This window comes from Rhinolophus sinicus, chromosome 17, assembly GCF_057876585.1.
Source record: "Rhinolophus sinicus isolate RSI-liver-muscle chromosome 17, RSI-T2T, whole genome shotgun sequence".
NCBI lineage: Eukaryota > Metazoa > Chordata > Mammalia > Chiroptera > Rhinolophidae > Rhinolophus > Rhinolophus sinicus.
Genome location: NC_142517.1, coordinates 6,944,036 through 6,960,429, shown reverse-complemented (window position 1 = coordinate 6,960,429; position 16,394 = coordinate 6,944,036). Strand labels below are relative to the sequence as shown.

Genomic DNA, 16,394 nt, shown 5'->3' with positions numbered 1-16,394 from the left:
TGTGCAACCCCACTTGAAATTTAAAACAGTTATTTATATATTGAAAGACTGTAAAAATGTAAGTTTCTGGGGAAGGCAGTATAAAGTTTTTTAATTAAAATTATGAAAGAGAAATTGAAAATGATATATATTCCCATCACCCTTGTTAATATTTTCATATGCAGCCTTCCAGGCCCTTTTTTAACATTTACATTTAAGTAAGCAATGCTTTTTAAAAGATAGGGTCATACCATATATGTATATATTATATTTGAAATTTTCAATCTTAATATACTTCGGACTTTTTTCTGTGTCAGCAAATACAGACTTTTACCATTATTTTTAATGTATACTTGGTATTTCATTGTATGACTGTATGATCATTCATTTGACTTATCATTGAACATTTAGATTGTGTCAGCTTTTGGCACGTGCAAATAGTGCTGTAGTGAACATTTTTGCCGATAAGAGTATATATCAAGTAGAATGACTGGTGTTGCGTCCTCATACCATACTTACCTTGAAACCAGGTTGCTCTGTTGTTTAATGAGTCAGTGTTTCTGACCCTCAGACATTTTCGTCGGTGTTGGGAAAGTTCACACACACTGTTAAATTAGCTCTCGGTTTCAGGACTGTGTTAGCACGGCTGATTGCTGGCTTCTCGCCCACTGAGACTTGCAGTGAGTTAATCCCAGTGCTGCAGCTTTCTCCTGGGACCTTGAGAAGTTGCCTGGTTTTTCTGAGCTTTCGTGTTCTGAACTATAAAAGGTGAAAATAAGCTATTCTTACAGAATTGTGATGAAGTTTAAATGTAATAACAGAAATGGCATATAACTTCCTGCCTGTCTCTGTTGGTGACTTGGGGCATATAAATTAACTCATAACATCAGTTGCAATTCATTGTTAACCTTTCATTGAACTAAGAGTGAAACTAGAGTCTTAACCAAAAAGTCTTGCTCATGGGTCATGGTAAGGTTGATCATTTATCACTTAAACACAGGACTCTTCATAATGCTAAACGTTCAGTCTGAATAGACAGAAACGGGGACCCTCCAAGGCAAACTGGCATGTATGGTCACCCTAACCATAGTTCCCAGGTCTCTAATTGAGATCGAGAATTTCCAAACTTTGATTTCCTGCCTTTTTACATTTGGAAGATGCTTGAGTGCTGGGAGAGGTGCAGGAGGTGGGAAGATGGACCAGCTTTACGTCACGGGTAGATTTCCAAAACTTGGCTGCCAGCCCCTCGTATGTGGGTACAGCCGTCACTTACAGCTGGGAAGACATACCGGGCCACACAGATGCATGATTGCTGACAGTCGGAGTAGTATGAAAGGCTTTAAAAAATACTGATACAAGTGGTGTTTCTTGTTCGCCAATGTTTCACATTACAGTATGGCTTCTGTTTTGTTTTGTTAAGTCCAAGAGATAGTTATATACATTGATAATATTTTAACTTGTTTTTTTGAAATAATCAGCAACTATCCATTTGAAACACTTAAAGGTAGGGCTAAAGTTAATCCGTTTTTTTTAAATCAAAAATCTGTGTAATATGTACAGCTTTTTAAACCTAAAAAATAGTTCTTGATGTTAATTGTGGAGAAGGACATTCACATCAAGCTGTTGATTTAGTACTGAATGAATCCGTCTAAAATGAATAATCAGAACTAATTATAGCAAAGATTGAAAAGTTTCATCATGAATTCCAGTAATACGAATAAATTTGTTTTAAAAAGAGCTGGCTTTGCTAAATAGTGTTTGGGGGTTTTTAATCCTTGAATTATTGTGACATTTCCCTTGAAAATTTTCATCTGTGTTTTATTCTCCTTCATTTATTTCAAGAGACAGTTGAGAACAAGATCAGAAGTAGGCATTTTTAACTACTTGAATAGATAATTTTGGAATTTCCTTTTAGGGGGATATTTCACAGATTGAAAAGGAGCACCAGGTTTTGCAAGAGCAGCTTAAGGAAGCATGGGAACATCATGAGCAGAGAAAACTGAACGGCTCAGAAGAGATCAGGGACCTGGAAGAAAAGTTGAAAAGGAACTTAGAAGAAAACAAGGTAATTCTATCTGAAACCTCTCGTTAACAGCACGTGCCATAATTAGAATTATTCTTGTGCAGCTCAGTAAACTGAGCATCGTTGGCTAAACAAAGGATTCTTTCTCAGTACTGCCGATTTCAAGCTTCTCCATGGCATATTACAGTAACAGTGTTTTGCAGTGTTTTAGAACCTGTAAGTTACCACATAAGAAGAAAAGGGCTGTGAGTCTGGGCTTCGCCTACCTATAATTCAGTCTGCTTGATTAACCAAAACTGTCCTCTGGTGACTGAGTTCCAAGTTGGATTCTTGTTTGTACTGAGAGACAGTGGAGCGTTAGTGGTCAGGAGTGTGCGGCCCGGAGCCAGACCGGCTGGGTGCAGGCTCAGGCGCAGGCTTAGTTCCGCACCACTTCTCATCTTGGGCAAGTTACTCCTCTGTGCTTTAGTTCCTTATCTGGAAAATTCGGGAAGTAATAGCTCTCATTTTGTGGGATTAGACTCATTGTAAAGTACTTAAAACTGGTGGGGAGTAAGGGCTCTGCGAGTGTGGGCTGCCACTGTTATCACGCTGCCGTGACCATCTTCTTCATCTTAGTCCTAAGGAAGGAGGGGGCACACAGAGCTCACGCATGAGGTACCGGACCTTAGAGGCAGCCAGCCCATGCTCGCGTCTGCCCGTCTTGAGCTTTGCTGGCTGCGGTGATCTTCGGTTACTTACAGTCGCTATTGGAATAATCCTAGCTAGTGGCAAAGCCAGACTGAATTAGTGGGAAAATGGAATTACAGATGTGAGGAAATCATGATGTGATTCTTTTCAAAAACGAAGTTCTTCCATACCGAGGTGACAAAGGGATGCTAGTCCCCTTAATAGAGAAAGAATTTGTTCTAGAAGTCTGGATCAGTAGCTGGGGTAACATTTAAATTGAATAAAATAGGCTTAGTGGGAACTCATTCAAGAAACTCATTTATTGAGATTTAAGTATAGCTGGAAGACGAGACAGTTTGAAAAGGTAACCGTTATGACATTCCTTAGGACCTGTTTATACATGGGATGGGACTGGGGAAGTTGGAAGGATGAGACTGTTAGAAGGAACCAGAAACCTCCTTCTCAGTTGCCTGGTTGAATGAGGTCTCCCTGATTGGGAGAGGAAGAAACAAGCGAAAATAAAACCCTGCCTAGCGCAGAGAGTCATGGAACACAAGTTTAAATTAGGTACTTGGAGGAGGGGCTCTAAAGAAAAGAAAATATTTTTATGAACTTCGTATTGCCTCAGGAAGAGTCAGTTTTAATATCTGTCCATATGGGAATGCCTGCAGCCACCTCATTGATAAGAGCAGGTCTGGGGACACAGCCACCAACGGCGGCATCTTGTGAGTGAGGTTTGCTTCTCTGGCACGTGGCTGGTCTGATTGGGTCGAGGCTTCTTTCTTTGTCCACTTGGCCGGGAATCAGGACAAACCAGGCATCGGGAGCAGGGCTGTGAGAGAGCGGCAGCTCTGACTACTGGGCTGGGCTGTTGGTGTGCTTTTGAGCTTCGCCAGGGCTCTGGGTCTGTTTTCCTGTGGTTGCACCTGAGAGTAGTCAGTCCATTTTCTAGAAGAACCAATGTTTTGTCCCCCGAATTACAAGCCTTTCGGCTGTTTTACTTCCCATGTAGAGCGTATACCCATTTCCTGTCAGGGTAATGTGCTCATGTGAGTTCCTAGGTTGGTGTCTGCACCAGAGCAGGTAAGATTTAGCTGTGGCCATTTCTTTATTAATCATGGATATGCTCATAATTAGCTTGGGGAGAATTCTTCTATAAACATACAAAGACACTTGTGGTTTTTCTTGACCTTTCCCATGGCCATTGACTCTACGGGTCACTGAGGTTATGAGCTAACCAACCGACTTTTCACTTGAAAGTGACTTGATAGCATATTTGCATGTGTGAGAAGCAGCACCTTCCTCTGGTAAGAGAACAGAGAGGCAAGCAGTAGCATGTGGTATTTAAACATTCAGGCAGCACAGTCAGACTGCCCAGCTTGAACCCCGGCACCGCTTACAGGCTTTGTGACCTTAGCCAGTCTGCTCATCTTCTTTCACCCCCAGTTTCCTCATGAATAGTATCACCTCTCTACCTCAGAGGTTTGTGAGGACTCAGGGGTGATTGGGGACAGCCAGAAGTAATAAGTGTCGTAGAGGAAGAATTTTCCCACCCGAAATGCAAGTCATGCCCTATTGAGAAAAATCAGTTCTTTACAAAGCATTTGAAGAGCGCTTGGAACATATGAAGCATCAGTAAAACTCCGAGCTAGCTATTCTGTATAGCTGACGGTTTTGTCTTGAGCTGGGAATGGCCTTAATAGTTAATTAGGCCAGTTATCTGTTCTCTGCCAGAGACAAGTAGCTATTCTGAAGCCAGTCTCCTGTTGTTTTCAAGGTGCCTCTAACCTGCACCTGGCAGGTTACAGCTGGTTGCAGTGTTGCTCAAGAGCATATGTTCTTTTTTGTTTTATTAAGATAAAATTCAAATAACATAAAATTCACCATTTTAACCAATTCTGTGTTAAAAAGTGTACAGTTCAGTGGTTTCCATATTCACAATACTGTGTAACCATCACCACGGTCTAGCTTCAGAGTCAGTTTTACGTCCCCAAAAGGAACCCATACCCAGGAAGCAGTCACTCGTCATCGCCCTTGCTTGGCACTTAACGTTCCTAAGGTGCTTTCATGAGAATTCTCTGAAAGCTAAGATGAGTATTGAGTTGACGTTGGCTCTTAAAACATGGTTAAAAATAACTGGCCCTGAACAATTTATGGAGGAGAATTTTTGAACTTTGTCCTTTTCTGCACTAGAGCAGAATCTTGGATCCTGCCTGCCAAAATAGCCTCAGCCCGTATCTGTGTGAGGCTGGGTCACCGTCCTTGCCAAGGTCAGCCTTTCGTTAACCTAACACTTAATGGAGCTCGTGTTATGTGCCATGCTCAGTTGTAAATTTTTTACATGTATTTATTTAATCTCAAAATAATCCTGGCGTGCTAGTGTTTATAGTCAACTCTAGTACAGTACAGTACAGTATAGTATTAGCTCCCTTTTATTGATGAGGAAAGGAAGAGTCACGCTGGTACTAAGTGGCAGAAAAGTTAGTGTCAGCTTCCAGCTCCCTTAAGATAATATCAGTTCCACAACCAGCACTTGGGGAGCAGCATATGTGTATCAGGTAATTAATTCTGCCATAATAACCACCCACAGAAGCGCAGTGACATCTGTGTGACCACACATGACATGTGTGAGCCTGTAGGTTAGCTGATCCGGTTGGACTTGGCTGGGCTGTCTCACCTTTGGGTCAAGTAAGGCTCTGCTGTTCTTGGGTGTACCGGTTCCTATACCTGGGATCAGCTGGCCATGGATTGATCTAGAACGGCCTCAGCTGGGATGACTGGGGCACCTAGCTCTGATCCAGTGGCTTTCATCTCCCGGAAAGTGCAAGGCTGAACAAGGACAGTCTCACAAGCTCTTTTCAAGCCTCTGCTGCCGTCAAGCCTGCTAATAGCCCATTAGGCAAAGCAAGTCATGTAGGTTAGATTCAAGGGGAGGGGAGAGACTGCCTGTTAGTGAAGGGAACTGCAGGGTCCCATGAAAAGGGTATAGACACCGGGAGGGGCGAAGGATGAGGCCCCCAGTGCGCTCTCTGCCACAGTAGGTTAACACCGATAGCTCGCTGACACTCACTACTAAGAGCTGAAAACCCTCCCACGACTGGTGGCTGCCTCCATCTCCAGCCATCTCTGCATTGCCCTCTGCTCTGAGGGGTGACGTTTATCACGTGGCTTCTCACTATCACGTTTCCCAGCACTGACCCTTGTGCCTCAAGTGGCCTCTTCCTTCCCAAGCCTGGCTGACTCCTGCTCGTCCTTTGCGTCCAGCTCAAGCTTCACTCTTGAGGAAGCAGTCGCTGATGGCGTCCTCGGCTTGGTTAAAGCCCTTGATAATAAGCGCCTCATTGTGTTGTACCGTAATTATCATTTTATTAACATCTATTGAAGTACAATTCACATACTATGAAATTCATCCAAAGTATTTAGTTCAGTGTTTTTAGTATATGCACAGAATTGTACAGCCATCACCACAATCTTAAGGTTAGAACATTTCATCAGCCCAAAAAGAAATGTACCCACTACCAGTCACTCCCCATTTTCCTCTCTCCACCAGCCCTAGGCAACCACTAATTTACTCTGTAGATTTCTGGGCATTTTATATAAATGGAATCATATTGTGTATGGTCTCTTGTGAGTGCCTTCTTTCAATTAGCAAAATGTTTTCAGTGTTCATTCACGTATATCCCTCCGTGTAACATGTATCAGTACATCATTCCTTTTAACTGCTGAATAATATTCCATTATGTGGCTAGATCATATTTTATTTATCTGTTCATCAGTTGATGGACATTTGAGTTACCCACTTTTTGACTGCTGTGAACATTAGACTACAAGTCTTCCTGTAGACATGTTTTCATTTCTCTTGGGTATATACCTCGGAGTGGGATTGCTGGGTCATATGCTAACTCCATATTTAACCTTTTGAGAAACCTCCAGACTGCACCGTCTTATATTTCCACCAGCAGTGTGCAAGGGTTCAGTTTCTCCATGTTTTCATTGACATTTGTTAGCATCCATCTTTCTGGTTGTAGCCATCCTGGTAGGTGTGGAATGGTATCTCATTGTGGTTTTGATTTGCATTTCCTTAAGGCTAATGATGTTGCGAGTATTTTCATGTGCTTATCGTTTATTTGTTTATCTTCTTTGGAGAAATGTGTATTCCAATCCTTTGCCCATTTATTAATTATATTATTTGTGTTTTTGTTGAATTGTAAGAGTTTTTAAAATATATTTGGCTTATAAATTGCTTATCAAATGTAATTTATAAATATTTTCCCATCTTCCATACTAACAAATATATTTCTCCCATCTTTATTTTGTGGGTTGTCTCTTCACTTTCTTGATGGTATCATTGGCAGCACAGAACTTTTTAATTTAGGGGGTGGCTGGTTAGCGCAGTTGGTTAGAGCACGGTGGTTGCCGGTTCGATCCCCGCATGGTCCACTGTGAGCTGCGCCCTCCACAACTAGATTGAAACAACTACTTGACTTGAGCTGATGGGTCCTGGAAAAACACACTTAAATAAATAAAAGGTTTTTTTTAAAAAAGACTTCAGTTGTAAAAGTTAAAGGTTTAAAAAAAGTTTTTAATTTAGTGTAGTTTATCTACTTTTTCTTGTTTGGCTTATGCTTTTGATACTTAAGAAACCATTGTCTAAGCCAAGGTCACCAAGATTTACTCCCATATTTTCTTCTAAGAGTTTTATAGTTTTGTCTCCTCCATGTAGGTCTGTGATCCATTTTGAGTTAAGTTTTGTGTATGGCATAGTAATTATCCTGTATGCAGATTTCCCCCACGGAGCTGTGATCTCCCTGAGAGGAAGGACTTGGTCATCTGTGAACCTCAGTGTATAGACTAGGAGCGCTACTGGTGTCAAACAATGTGTACTTCAGCCCAACTGCATGTAGTGAATTGTGTCTTCATACGACTATTCTATGTCGGCCGACATCTCAGGGCACCAGGCCTACACATCCTGTGAAGACTGGCTTTCCCTGTTGTTAGGTGTATTGCCAGTACGAAGTTGAGGCTATTACTCATTCTCTCATCTGACACATATTTATCGAATGCCCCCTGAAGTGCCTCGCCCTGTGCTGTTTGGGGCTTTTATGCAGCATCCTTTTTCTGAGGCCCGAAGGACTCGTTTGTCTCTGCTTTCACTGCCGGTCTTCTTTCGGCAGTGGGCTTGCTTTTAGTTTGTGGATACTGAATTATATAGCTCACTCTATTTCTTCGTTGACTTTGCCTGCCAGAAAGTTTTAACATTACTTCCAAAGAATGGTTACCATCTCATGCCATCTATTTTTATATTACTCTCACTTTTGGTTTTATGTTATCATTCTTGCCTTTTTATTCTCTTTACCTACTTAGCATTCTTTTATCTTTTTAAATTGTATGTATGACGGAAGGTACCTCAAATATTTATTTTGAAATGAAGTTGAGATTTCAAAAAAGAGGTATAGAAACCAAATTTTCTCTAATTAAAAAAACACCCATCAAAGTATTTATAATTATGTCTGTAAACTGTGCGTACGGAGGATGCAGTTGTATGTGGCCTGTTCTGTCTTATATTCTAATGTTTAAATGACAAGGATTCAAATCAATCTTGTTCATGGGATCAGAGACAAGTTCATGATGGCTGACCCGTGAGCATTTCAAGGCAGCTGTTCATTAAAAGATGGTTGTACAAATAGCCGATGAACTCACACAGCATTTTCCATGGTTGAGCTCTAAGGGTGTGTGTGTGTGTGTCTTTATAATACTTCGTGCCTTTTGATACCTCAGTTCCTTTAGGTACTTGTTGACAAATCAGTCCTTACGCCCCAGTATAACCTTGTGGTTGCACATCATCTCCCAGCCAAAGGATTGGATCTGAGGTGAAATCATTGGCTTAGAATAGAAGCACAGGGTGGGAGAGAAACAAGGTTTGCGTGGCTGCCACCAAAAAGGCCTGCGTGTGGACACTGGTCATGTAGTCGCAGCGATCCAGGTAGAATACAGATTTTGTATATAGAGTACCCATGGTGGGCCCCCCAGTCATTGTGATGACTCAGCAAACTCAGGATCAGCAAGTAAGGGTCGTTTTCTCGGGTGTGTGTGCATGTACGTTCTATGAGTCATTATTAAAATGTGTGTGTTCTTGTAGGTCACAGGAAAATGGGAATGCCAGTGTTCTGGTCCAACACTTTCATGTACCCGTTTGCCCACCCTTAATCTATCACTGTGCCCCTCAGTTACTTTCCAAAACAAGAATCTCACCAGCCACTGCCCCACTTAAGAACCTTCACTGGCTCCCTGTTGCCTGCGGGCTGAAGTCCACATGCCTTAGCGTGGCTTACAAGGCCCTTCATAATTTGAACTAAAGCTACCTCGGGTGCCATTCTCTGCCCTGCTTTCCATACGTCCAGCTTGGACTGCAGCCATGTTGCACCTCTTGCTTTTGTCCAGACGTGCCTTTTTTATCCTTCTGCCTTGCTGTTCCCACTGCTTGGAATCCGTGCTTTGAGTGGTAGTCTCATCCTTGAAGACCGAGACCAGACGTCACTGATTTTGAGAGGCCCTTCACAAGTGCCAGATACCTGATCATGCCTTTGTCTGTTTCTCCTCTAGCCTGATTTGGGGAGGGCAGGTGAGGGCTGAGGCCACATATTGTACCGTGTTTCCCCAAAAATAAGAGCTTTTTTTTTTATTGCTCCAATTAGCCCTAATGTGTCTTTTGGAGCAAAAATTAATATAAGACTCAGTCTTGTTTTACTATAAGAGCTGATTGTCCAGCTAGGTCTTATTTTCGGGGAAACAGGGTACGACCGTATAGCCCTGGCTCGGTCTAGGTAGCACACCCTGCTGCAGCCAGCTCTGAGGGTGGGCTCTGAACTGGAGTCATTGATTAAGCTACTTCACCACCAAAATACTAATCTTTTGGGCTCTTTTTTTTGTTAATCTTCCCATTTATTTAAGTATTCTTTGTAAAATGTTTTTAGATCTCAAAGACAGAATTAGACTGGTTCCTCAAAGATTTGGAAAAGGAAGTTAAAAAATGGCAACAGGAGAAAAAAGAAATCCAAGAAAAAATAAAAGCATTAAAGAAGAAAATGAAAAGGGTTTCAAATGTCATTGAAATGTAAGTAACAATTGAAAGGCAGTGCTTTTTATTGTTTTTAATTGGGGTGGGGTTTTTGGTTATTTTAACATTTTCAATACGCAGTTTCAAATTATGTCAAGTAAAGTAGAAATTTTAGATACTGTTTTCATATCATTTTAAAGCACTTGTGTTGGGGAATTATCTCACCTAAAATGTATTCTAAACCTATCATGTTTGCAGATAAATAAAATGGATGTAGCTGTGAATCAATGAAGAATGATTTCCTTTTAGTTCAAACGTTACCCCTCCTGTGAACATGACCTTCCTTCCTTTTTCCTTATCTGTAAAATGAGGAGACTAGATTAAGCTGGTTTTCAGCACTAATATTCTGTGATGATTATTTATAATTACTTTCATCCTGAATCCTTAAATTATTAAATTTGGTCCTGTAGGGGGCATTCAAATGGCTCAGTTGGGTAGAGCGCGAGCTCTCAACAGCAAGGTTGCCGGTTCAATTCCCGCATGGGATGGTGGGCTGCACCCCCTGTGACTAAGATTGAAAACGGCAACTGGACTTGGAGCTGATGAGCCCTGGAGAAACACGCTGTTCCCCAATATTCCCCAATAGAAGAAAAATGTTTTTTAATTTGGCCCTGTAACATGAAGGATTTGGAAATACGTATAGGTATTACAATTGTCAGATGGGCCAAGTTGGTTTTAAGATTCTATGTTCACTTCCTAACCCTTCTCTTCTCTAAATAGTGGTATGTCATATGATTTGTCAGCTTAATTGATAATCTACACTGTGTGACAAAGCACCCAAAACTCTGTGGCTTAAATTGACAGCCATTTTATTTGATCATGATCTTGCAATCTGGGCTGAGTTCAGCTAGGCGGTTCTTCTGCTGGGCTTGCCAATGCTTCCCCACCTGGCAGGCTGCATTTAACTGGGAATTGGCTGGGGCTGGGCTCAGCTGGAATGCTGGGATGTCTTGGTCTCTCTGTCTCTCCGTGTAGTTCTCAAAGCTTCTCCCTCTCCATGTGGCCTCTTCATGTGACTTTTATCTATGTGGTTTCTCCATCTGGTCTCCAGCATGGTGGTCAGACTTCTTACGTGGTGCTAAGGGCTTCCAAGAATGTAGAAGTGGAAGCTGCCAGACCTTCTGAAGGTTTCAGCCCAGAACTGTCAGCATCATCATCACTTCCACCACGCTCCCTTGTTTCAAGCAAGTTGCAGGCCGACTCCAGATTGAAGGGCATGAATAATGGGGGGCACGGTTCACTGGAGGCCACATGACCGCACTCAGTCTTTCAGGACATGTATGGTTTTTCCATTTGCCATGCCATGTGATCAGATGACTTGCATTGTGAGTCTCGCTAGCATTACACTTGGGCAGTTTTTAGGCAGTCCTTAAAAGAATGAGAAAGTATAAAACACTGCCTATGTCAAGGCATTTTGATTATGCCCAAAGTAGTTTCAGTACTAGAATACATTTATGGAAATGACAGTGTCTATAAAGCTCTTTACCTTTTAATATTTGAGCAGGTCTAGTCTTAAGCGTTAAGTCATCCAAAAATTCAGGAATATTTATATTTAATTATATATTTTTATATGTTCAATTCAGACATGCTATCAAACTAGACAAGATAGGTGAAGCTGTCGATCAAGAAAAAATTTTTCTTTGCTAGCATAAGCAAAACTATTTCTTCTGAGAAATAAACTTTGTTTTTTTTCACTTTATTAATCTATTTCTTTGCCTTTTCTGTCACAATTTACAGGTAAGCCATAGGCTTCTCTGCTTTCTGCACTTTCCAAATGAATGCTTTAAAGATAAATTTTTATATTAAGGTTTCTTAGAGAAGCACAGAGTATATAAGGGATGATTTGACTTTTCTACACTTTAGATCACACTTAGTATTCATTAAAAAAATGAATGGGACAGAAGGAGCTCGTGATTGGTGCAGGATACAAACCAGAGATAACTATGACAGATGGCACAAATTCCATGGGAGAGCTACCCAGTATTGAGTACTGAAAGGAAGTGTTTTACAAAAGAAGTGAAATGGCATTTAAACTGGTTCTTGGTGGAGACTTGGAATTTTTAGCAAGTAGAGCAGACTGACAAAGTATATAGGAGAGCAAGAAAGAAAAGGCAGAACTTAATGTGTGCAGGGCATTGCTTAAGAATCAAAGACCTGTACACTTTGTTTTGAAGGGTTATCAGACAGAGGGGAAGGGGGGGAGAGAGAGAGAGTTGGACTTTAAGTTCTATTTTAAAGAATAGGAGGCTGCTTTTATTTTGAATGAGGACCACTGGCCATCCTGGTGACGATCCATCAACCCCTATCCTCTGCCCTGTTTGACCCACTCAGAGGTGCTCTTGGAAGTGGCCTGATAGGGCATCTACACCACAAGCATATGACCTAGTGATCAAATAAAATGGCTGAAATACGTGATCTGCCCTCCAGGTGTAAAAGGAAAGCTTCCCCAAAGGAAAATGACACAAATTCTCTGCGTATTTAGAAGATACTAGAAATAAAACAGAATGTAGAAACTTACAAAGAATTTGAGAATTTTTGCATGGGGGTAGGTAGAATTTACTCTGGAATCGGGTTTTTAAAAATGTTGGAATGTTAATCAAACTTTGGTAATGATACTTTCATAGGTACATTGAGAAAAATGATGGAAAGGATAAAGCACATGAGTTACTTCTGGATAAGTCCCTTGAAATCAGGCAAGTTAAGCTTAAATTTATTTTTTCTAATGTTTTTAATAGGAGAGGACACTAGACTTCTAAATACATTGTTGCTTGTCTGCTTCCTTTAAATAATTGTTTCGCTTTCCTTTATTTTCTGTTTCATTCTTTAAATTGCTATTCCAATACATTTATTCTTTAAGTGTTTACTTTATGATGTTCCTACTTTTATTTCACATTGTCAGTACAAAAAAAATCAGAATTTATTGTTGATTACTCCTCTCTTCCCTTGAATTAACTTGAAACTAAATAGATGTTTTTAAAACTTTTGTATTACTTGAAATAACAGCCTCAACTATATCATGGTTGTTTGTTGTTCCACGATTATAGGTTCGTTAAAGAATTTTTATTTTGAACCTATAAAAGGCTTCCTTTTAATCTTTATTAATACAAATAATGTTTTCACATTACTGGTAACCAGTATATTCAGTAGTAAGCAGATGTGTTCTGCTTTGTTCATTTAATATTGTTTGAGATACGAGGTGTGATCAACAAATATAGTGCTTTTTTTTTTAATGTATTACAGTAAAAGACACATTGCTATTAACCCCTATCAAAATACTCCCCCTCGCTTCGAACACACTTATCCCATCGTTCTTCCCACTTTCTGAAGCAGTTCTGGAAGTCCTCTTTTGTGAGTGTCTTTAGTTCATCCTCCATCATGACAGCAGTGCTCCATGTCACACATCACTTCTGATACAGCAATTTAAAACATTATGTCAAATAAAAACATTACGGTGTGTCCTCATCCATCTTATTCACCGGGTCTGGCACCGTGTGACTTCTGGCTCTTCCCCAAAGTCGAAATGATTCAGGACATCAAAGCAGCCATGACAGCGCAACTAAAGACACGAAAGAGGCCTTCCAGAACTGCTTCAGAAAGTGGCAGGAACGATGGGATAAGTGTGTTCGAAGCGAGGGGGAGTATATTATGGGGAATTAATGGCAATGTGTCTCTTACTATAATGAGTTGTTTTTATTTAAACATTCACTATACTTTGTGATCACACCTCATATACATATCCCTTCGCATCATGGTCCGTGGCTGTCTTTCATTGTCATAAACGTATTACCACAAACAACTTTGTATAGATCACTTTTTTCCTTTGAGTTATTTCCTTGTAATACATATCAAGATAGAATTTCTGACTCAAGATGAGGGATGTTCTATAAAGTTTATTAATATAGCCACATTATACTCCAATTAACACTCATAAAAAAGGTGAACCAGTTTCTCAGCATTCCCACCAAAGACTCGGTTTTAACTTCATATCTTCGTTTGATCATTTGTAAAGTGTAAAAGGGCATCTATGAGTCCGTATTACATAGTAAAATACTAGGCAAGAAGTTACTCTGGAAGGTACCATATGTCTTTTTGTGGCATGATTTCAAAGGTAACCTGGCTTTAGCCTTTGTGATCTCACTGGTTAAATTTTATCGTGAAGTTTTTTCCTTTAATATTTGCAGTAATACATTTACAAATGAGAAAATGAAACTAGAAGAATGTATAAAGAAAGGGAGAGAAGATTATGAAGAGATTCTTCAAAGAGCTGTGGCTGCAGAGGTAAGTCCAAGACACTTGGTGACTGGCAGATAGGCAGGATGTCATTGGTTTGCTTTGTGTTTGGTTCCATATCGGGCACAACAACCATTGCTAAAAAGTGTGCAGCCCAAGGGAGGTGCTGTTACCCATAATGCAACCTCCCTGAACAGCCGCTCTGTCCTTGCCTATAGCTTTTTAATTTTTTACCCTTAAGCTTGTGTTGTGTTACATGGCTGCACTCACGGTGAACACCAAATTTTATAACCTACTTTCCTTATTTAATATTATAATTTAGTCATTTTTCATGCCCTCCACTTTAAATGGCTTCAACATATTTAATCAAGTGATGAAGGTGAAGCAGCCAGCCATGAAACATCTTTGGCGATACTGGAAAAGGAACTTGAAAATAATTCACTTATTAAGAGCATACTCTCTCCTCCCCCCAGAAGAATATATACCGATGGCAGTATATTATTAACATTTGAGAAACTAGTGAGACAAAAACCAAAATAATGACCCCTGGCTATATTTTATTTAGTTCCTAAACATGGTTGTCTTTGTCTAATTAAGAAGTAAAGATTATTTATTGGTATATGTCTACGATGATTCTGGGAAAATAACAGGCTTGGCTTGTGCAGTCTGCAAACGTGAGTCCATTAAATACCAACTATGCAGCTGCTTCTAAGGAAAAGAAGGAAAACAAAAGCCAGAGTCCCTATACTCTGTCGATCCTGTGCCCACATCTGCATTCCCAGGCTTGCTCAGGTCCCGTTTACCACTTTGGCAAGCATTTTTGCCCAGTGGGTCCTGTCAAGGTACTGACCGCTGGGCTGAAACAAGGCAGGTCCACGTTTCCTAGAGTGACTTACAAAAATGGCCAGTTGGCTTGTGGGGAAGCCAGAGAGTCTAAAGTTTCAAAAACGTGTCCCAGAGGCTTTTGATGCCCACGCTGAGAACAACTGCCGCCTTTAAATCCAATAGGGGGCAGCAGCCTTGGGGTTATTTCTGCAGGCCCCGGACCCTCCGCTCACTATGGGCAGCCCTGAGATAACGCACAGCAGGTATATACTCACAGCCAATCAGCTCTGCGTGTACACCGCTTAAGCAGTAAGCCACGTGGAGCTTTCATAGCGGAGAAAAGTATCATTTAACATATATACTTTTACTGTCGTTTTGTTATTCTCTTTTCCAATCAAAAGTTTGAATTCACATTCACCTGAGCAAAATTATAACATAATCAAATTCTGATGATTCTGCCATCGTATGTCATTTACGGAGAAACTTCAAGGTGGTTTAGAATGTTTAAGTTGTAACAACTTTGAAATAGTTTCAGTTTTTCAGTTTTAGAATACTTAGGTATCCTCTAATCTAATGGTAGGTGTCTGTGCTTGCAAACTGGAAGGAGACGGAAGTGTGTAAGCTGCAGGTCATGGAAGCACAAGCGGAAGGATGTCTGAAGAACCTGAAGCAACTGAGCAGGTACAGTGTGGTCTCACCGGTGTCTTTCCCAGCATGTCATTCAGTAAATCAAAGTTCCAGGTGATTTGAGAAAAATATTTTGTATTAGGCAGGATCTTTTTATTTTTAATAGTTATACAAGTAATACATGTTCAGCTCTAGAAATATCAAAACATACAGACAAAAATGATAAAAATTATCCATAATTCTCAGTTGAGATATAACTAGTTAATATTTTGGAGTTAATTAAGTATTTGAAAAAAATGAAAATTTATATATTGTTTTTACTAAGTAGTCCATAAGCCTTTCATGTCAATTGTTAGGTGTGTCCAGCCTGGTTTTGGAAGGTTGGGTAGTTTCTAGCACACAGATGTGCCCTGATGGGTCACATGCCACTGGTGGGGTCCTTGCATTGTCTGCACATTTTGTTCATAAAAGCTGCACTATAGCAGGTATCCTTGGAGCTAAATTTTTATGTACGTTGTTAATTTTTTCCGTGCATTAAATGTCTGAAATAAAGACCACATTTTCAAGGCTTTTTTAGTGTTTTGCCAAATTCCCTTTTGTAAGAACGGTTACTGAACAATCCTGATGGGAGAGTATGGAAGTATCGCTGCAAAGGATATTTATGGATGTTCCTTTTTTCAACTCTCCATAATCTTTACCTGTTTTTGTTTCTTTGGCTTTGTTTTTAGAATTACCTGGGACTCCTCGAGGGTCTCCTCCAGTCTAGTATTTCTGTGTGTGTTTTCCCACGTGGGACCACTTTTCCTCTGGTCCTTTTTTTAGGCTCCACACACAGGTTTGGACTTTTTTAATCCCATGTTTTTCATCCTTCCTAGCGCTCTTTGATTTAATTTCATACCCTCCGTGCTGAACCAGAGTTTCTGT

At 40.5% G+C, this 16,394-nt stretch overlaps 1 protein-coding gene across 2 annotated transcripts in view; it reads left to right on the top strand.

The window, feature by feature from the left end:
* The window catches only part of TTC3 (tetratricopeptide repeat domain 3), a 106,258-nt gene that overhangs the window by 77,544 nt on the left and 12,320 nt on the right, over nt 1-16,394 (top strand). For both annotated transcript variants that reach the window (XM_019730308.3, XM_019730305.3), the window contains exons 35-39: nt 1,895-2,044; nt 9,646-9,785; nt 12,413-12,481; nt 13,970-14,066; nt 15,424-15,524. In XM_019730308.3, the coding sequence (XP_019585867.3) occupies nt 1,895-2,044; nt 9,646-9,785; nt 12,413-12,481; nt 13,970-14,066; nt 15,424-15,524 (557 nt within the window). The remainder of the gene's footprint in view (nt 1-1,894; nt 2,045-9,645; nt 9,786-12,412; nt 12,482-13,969; nt 14,067-15,423; nt 15,525-16,394) is intronic.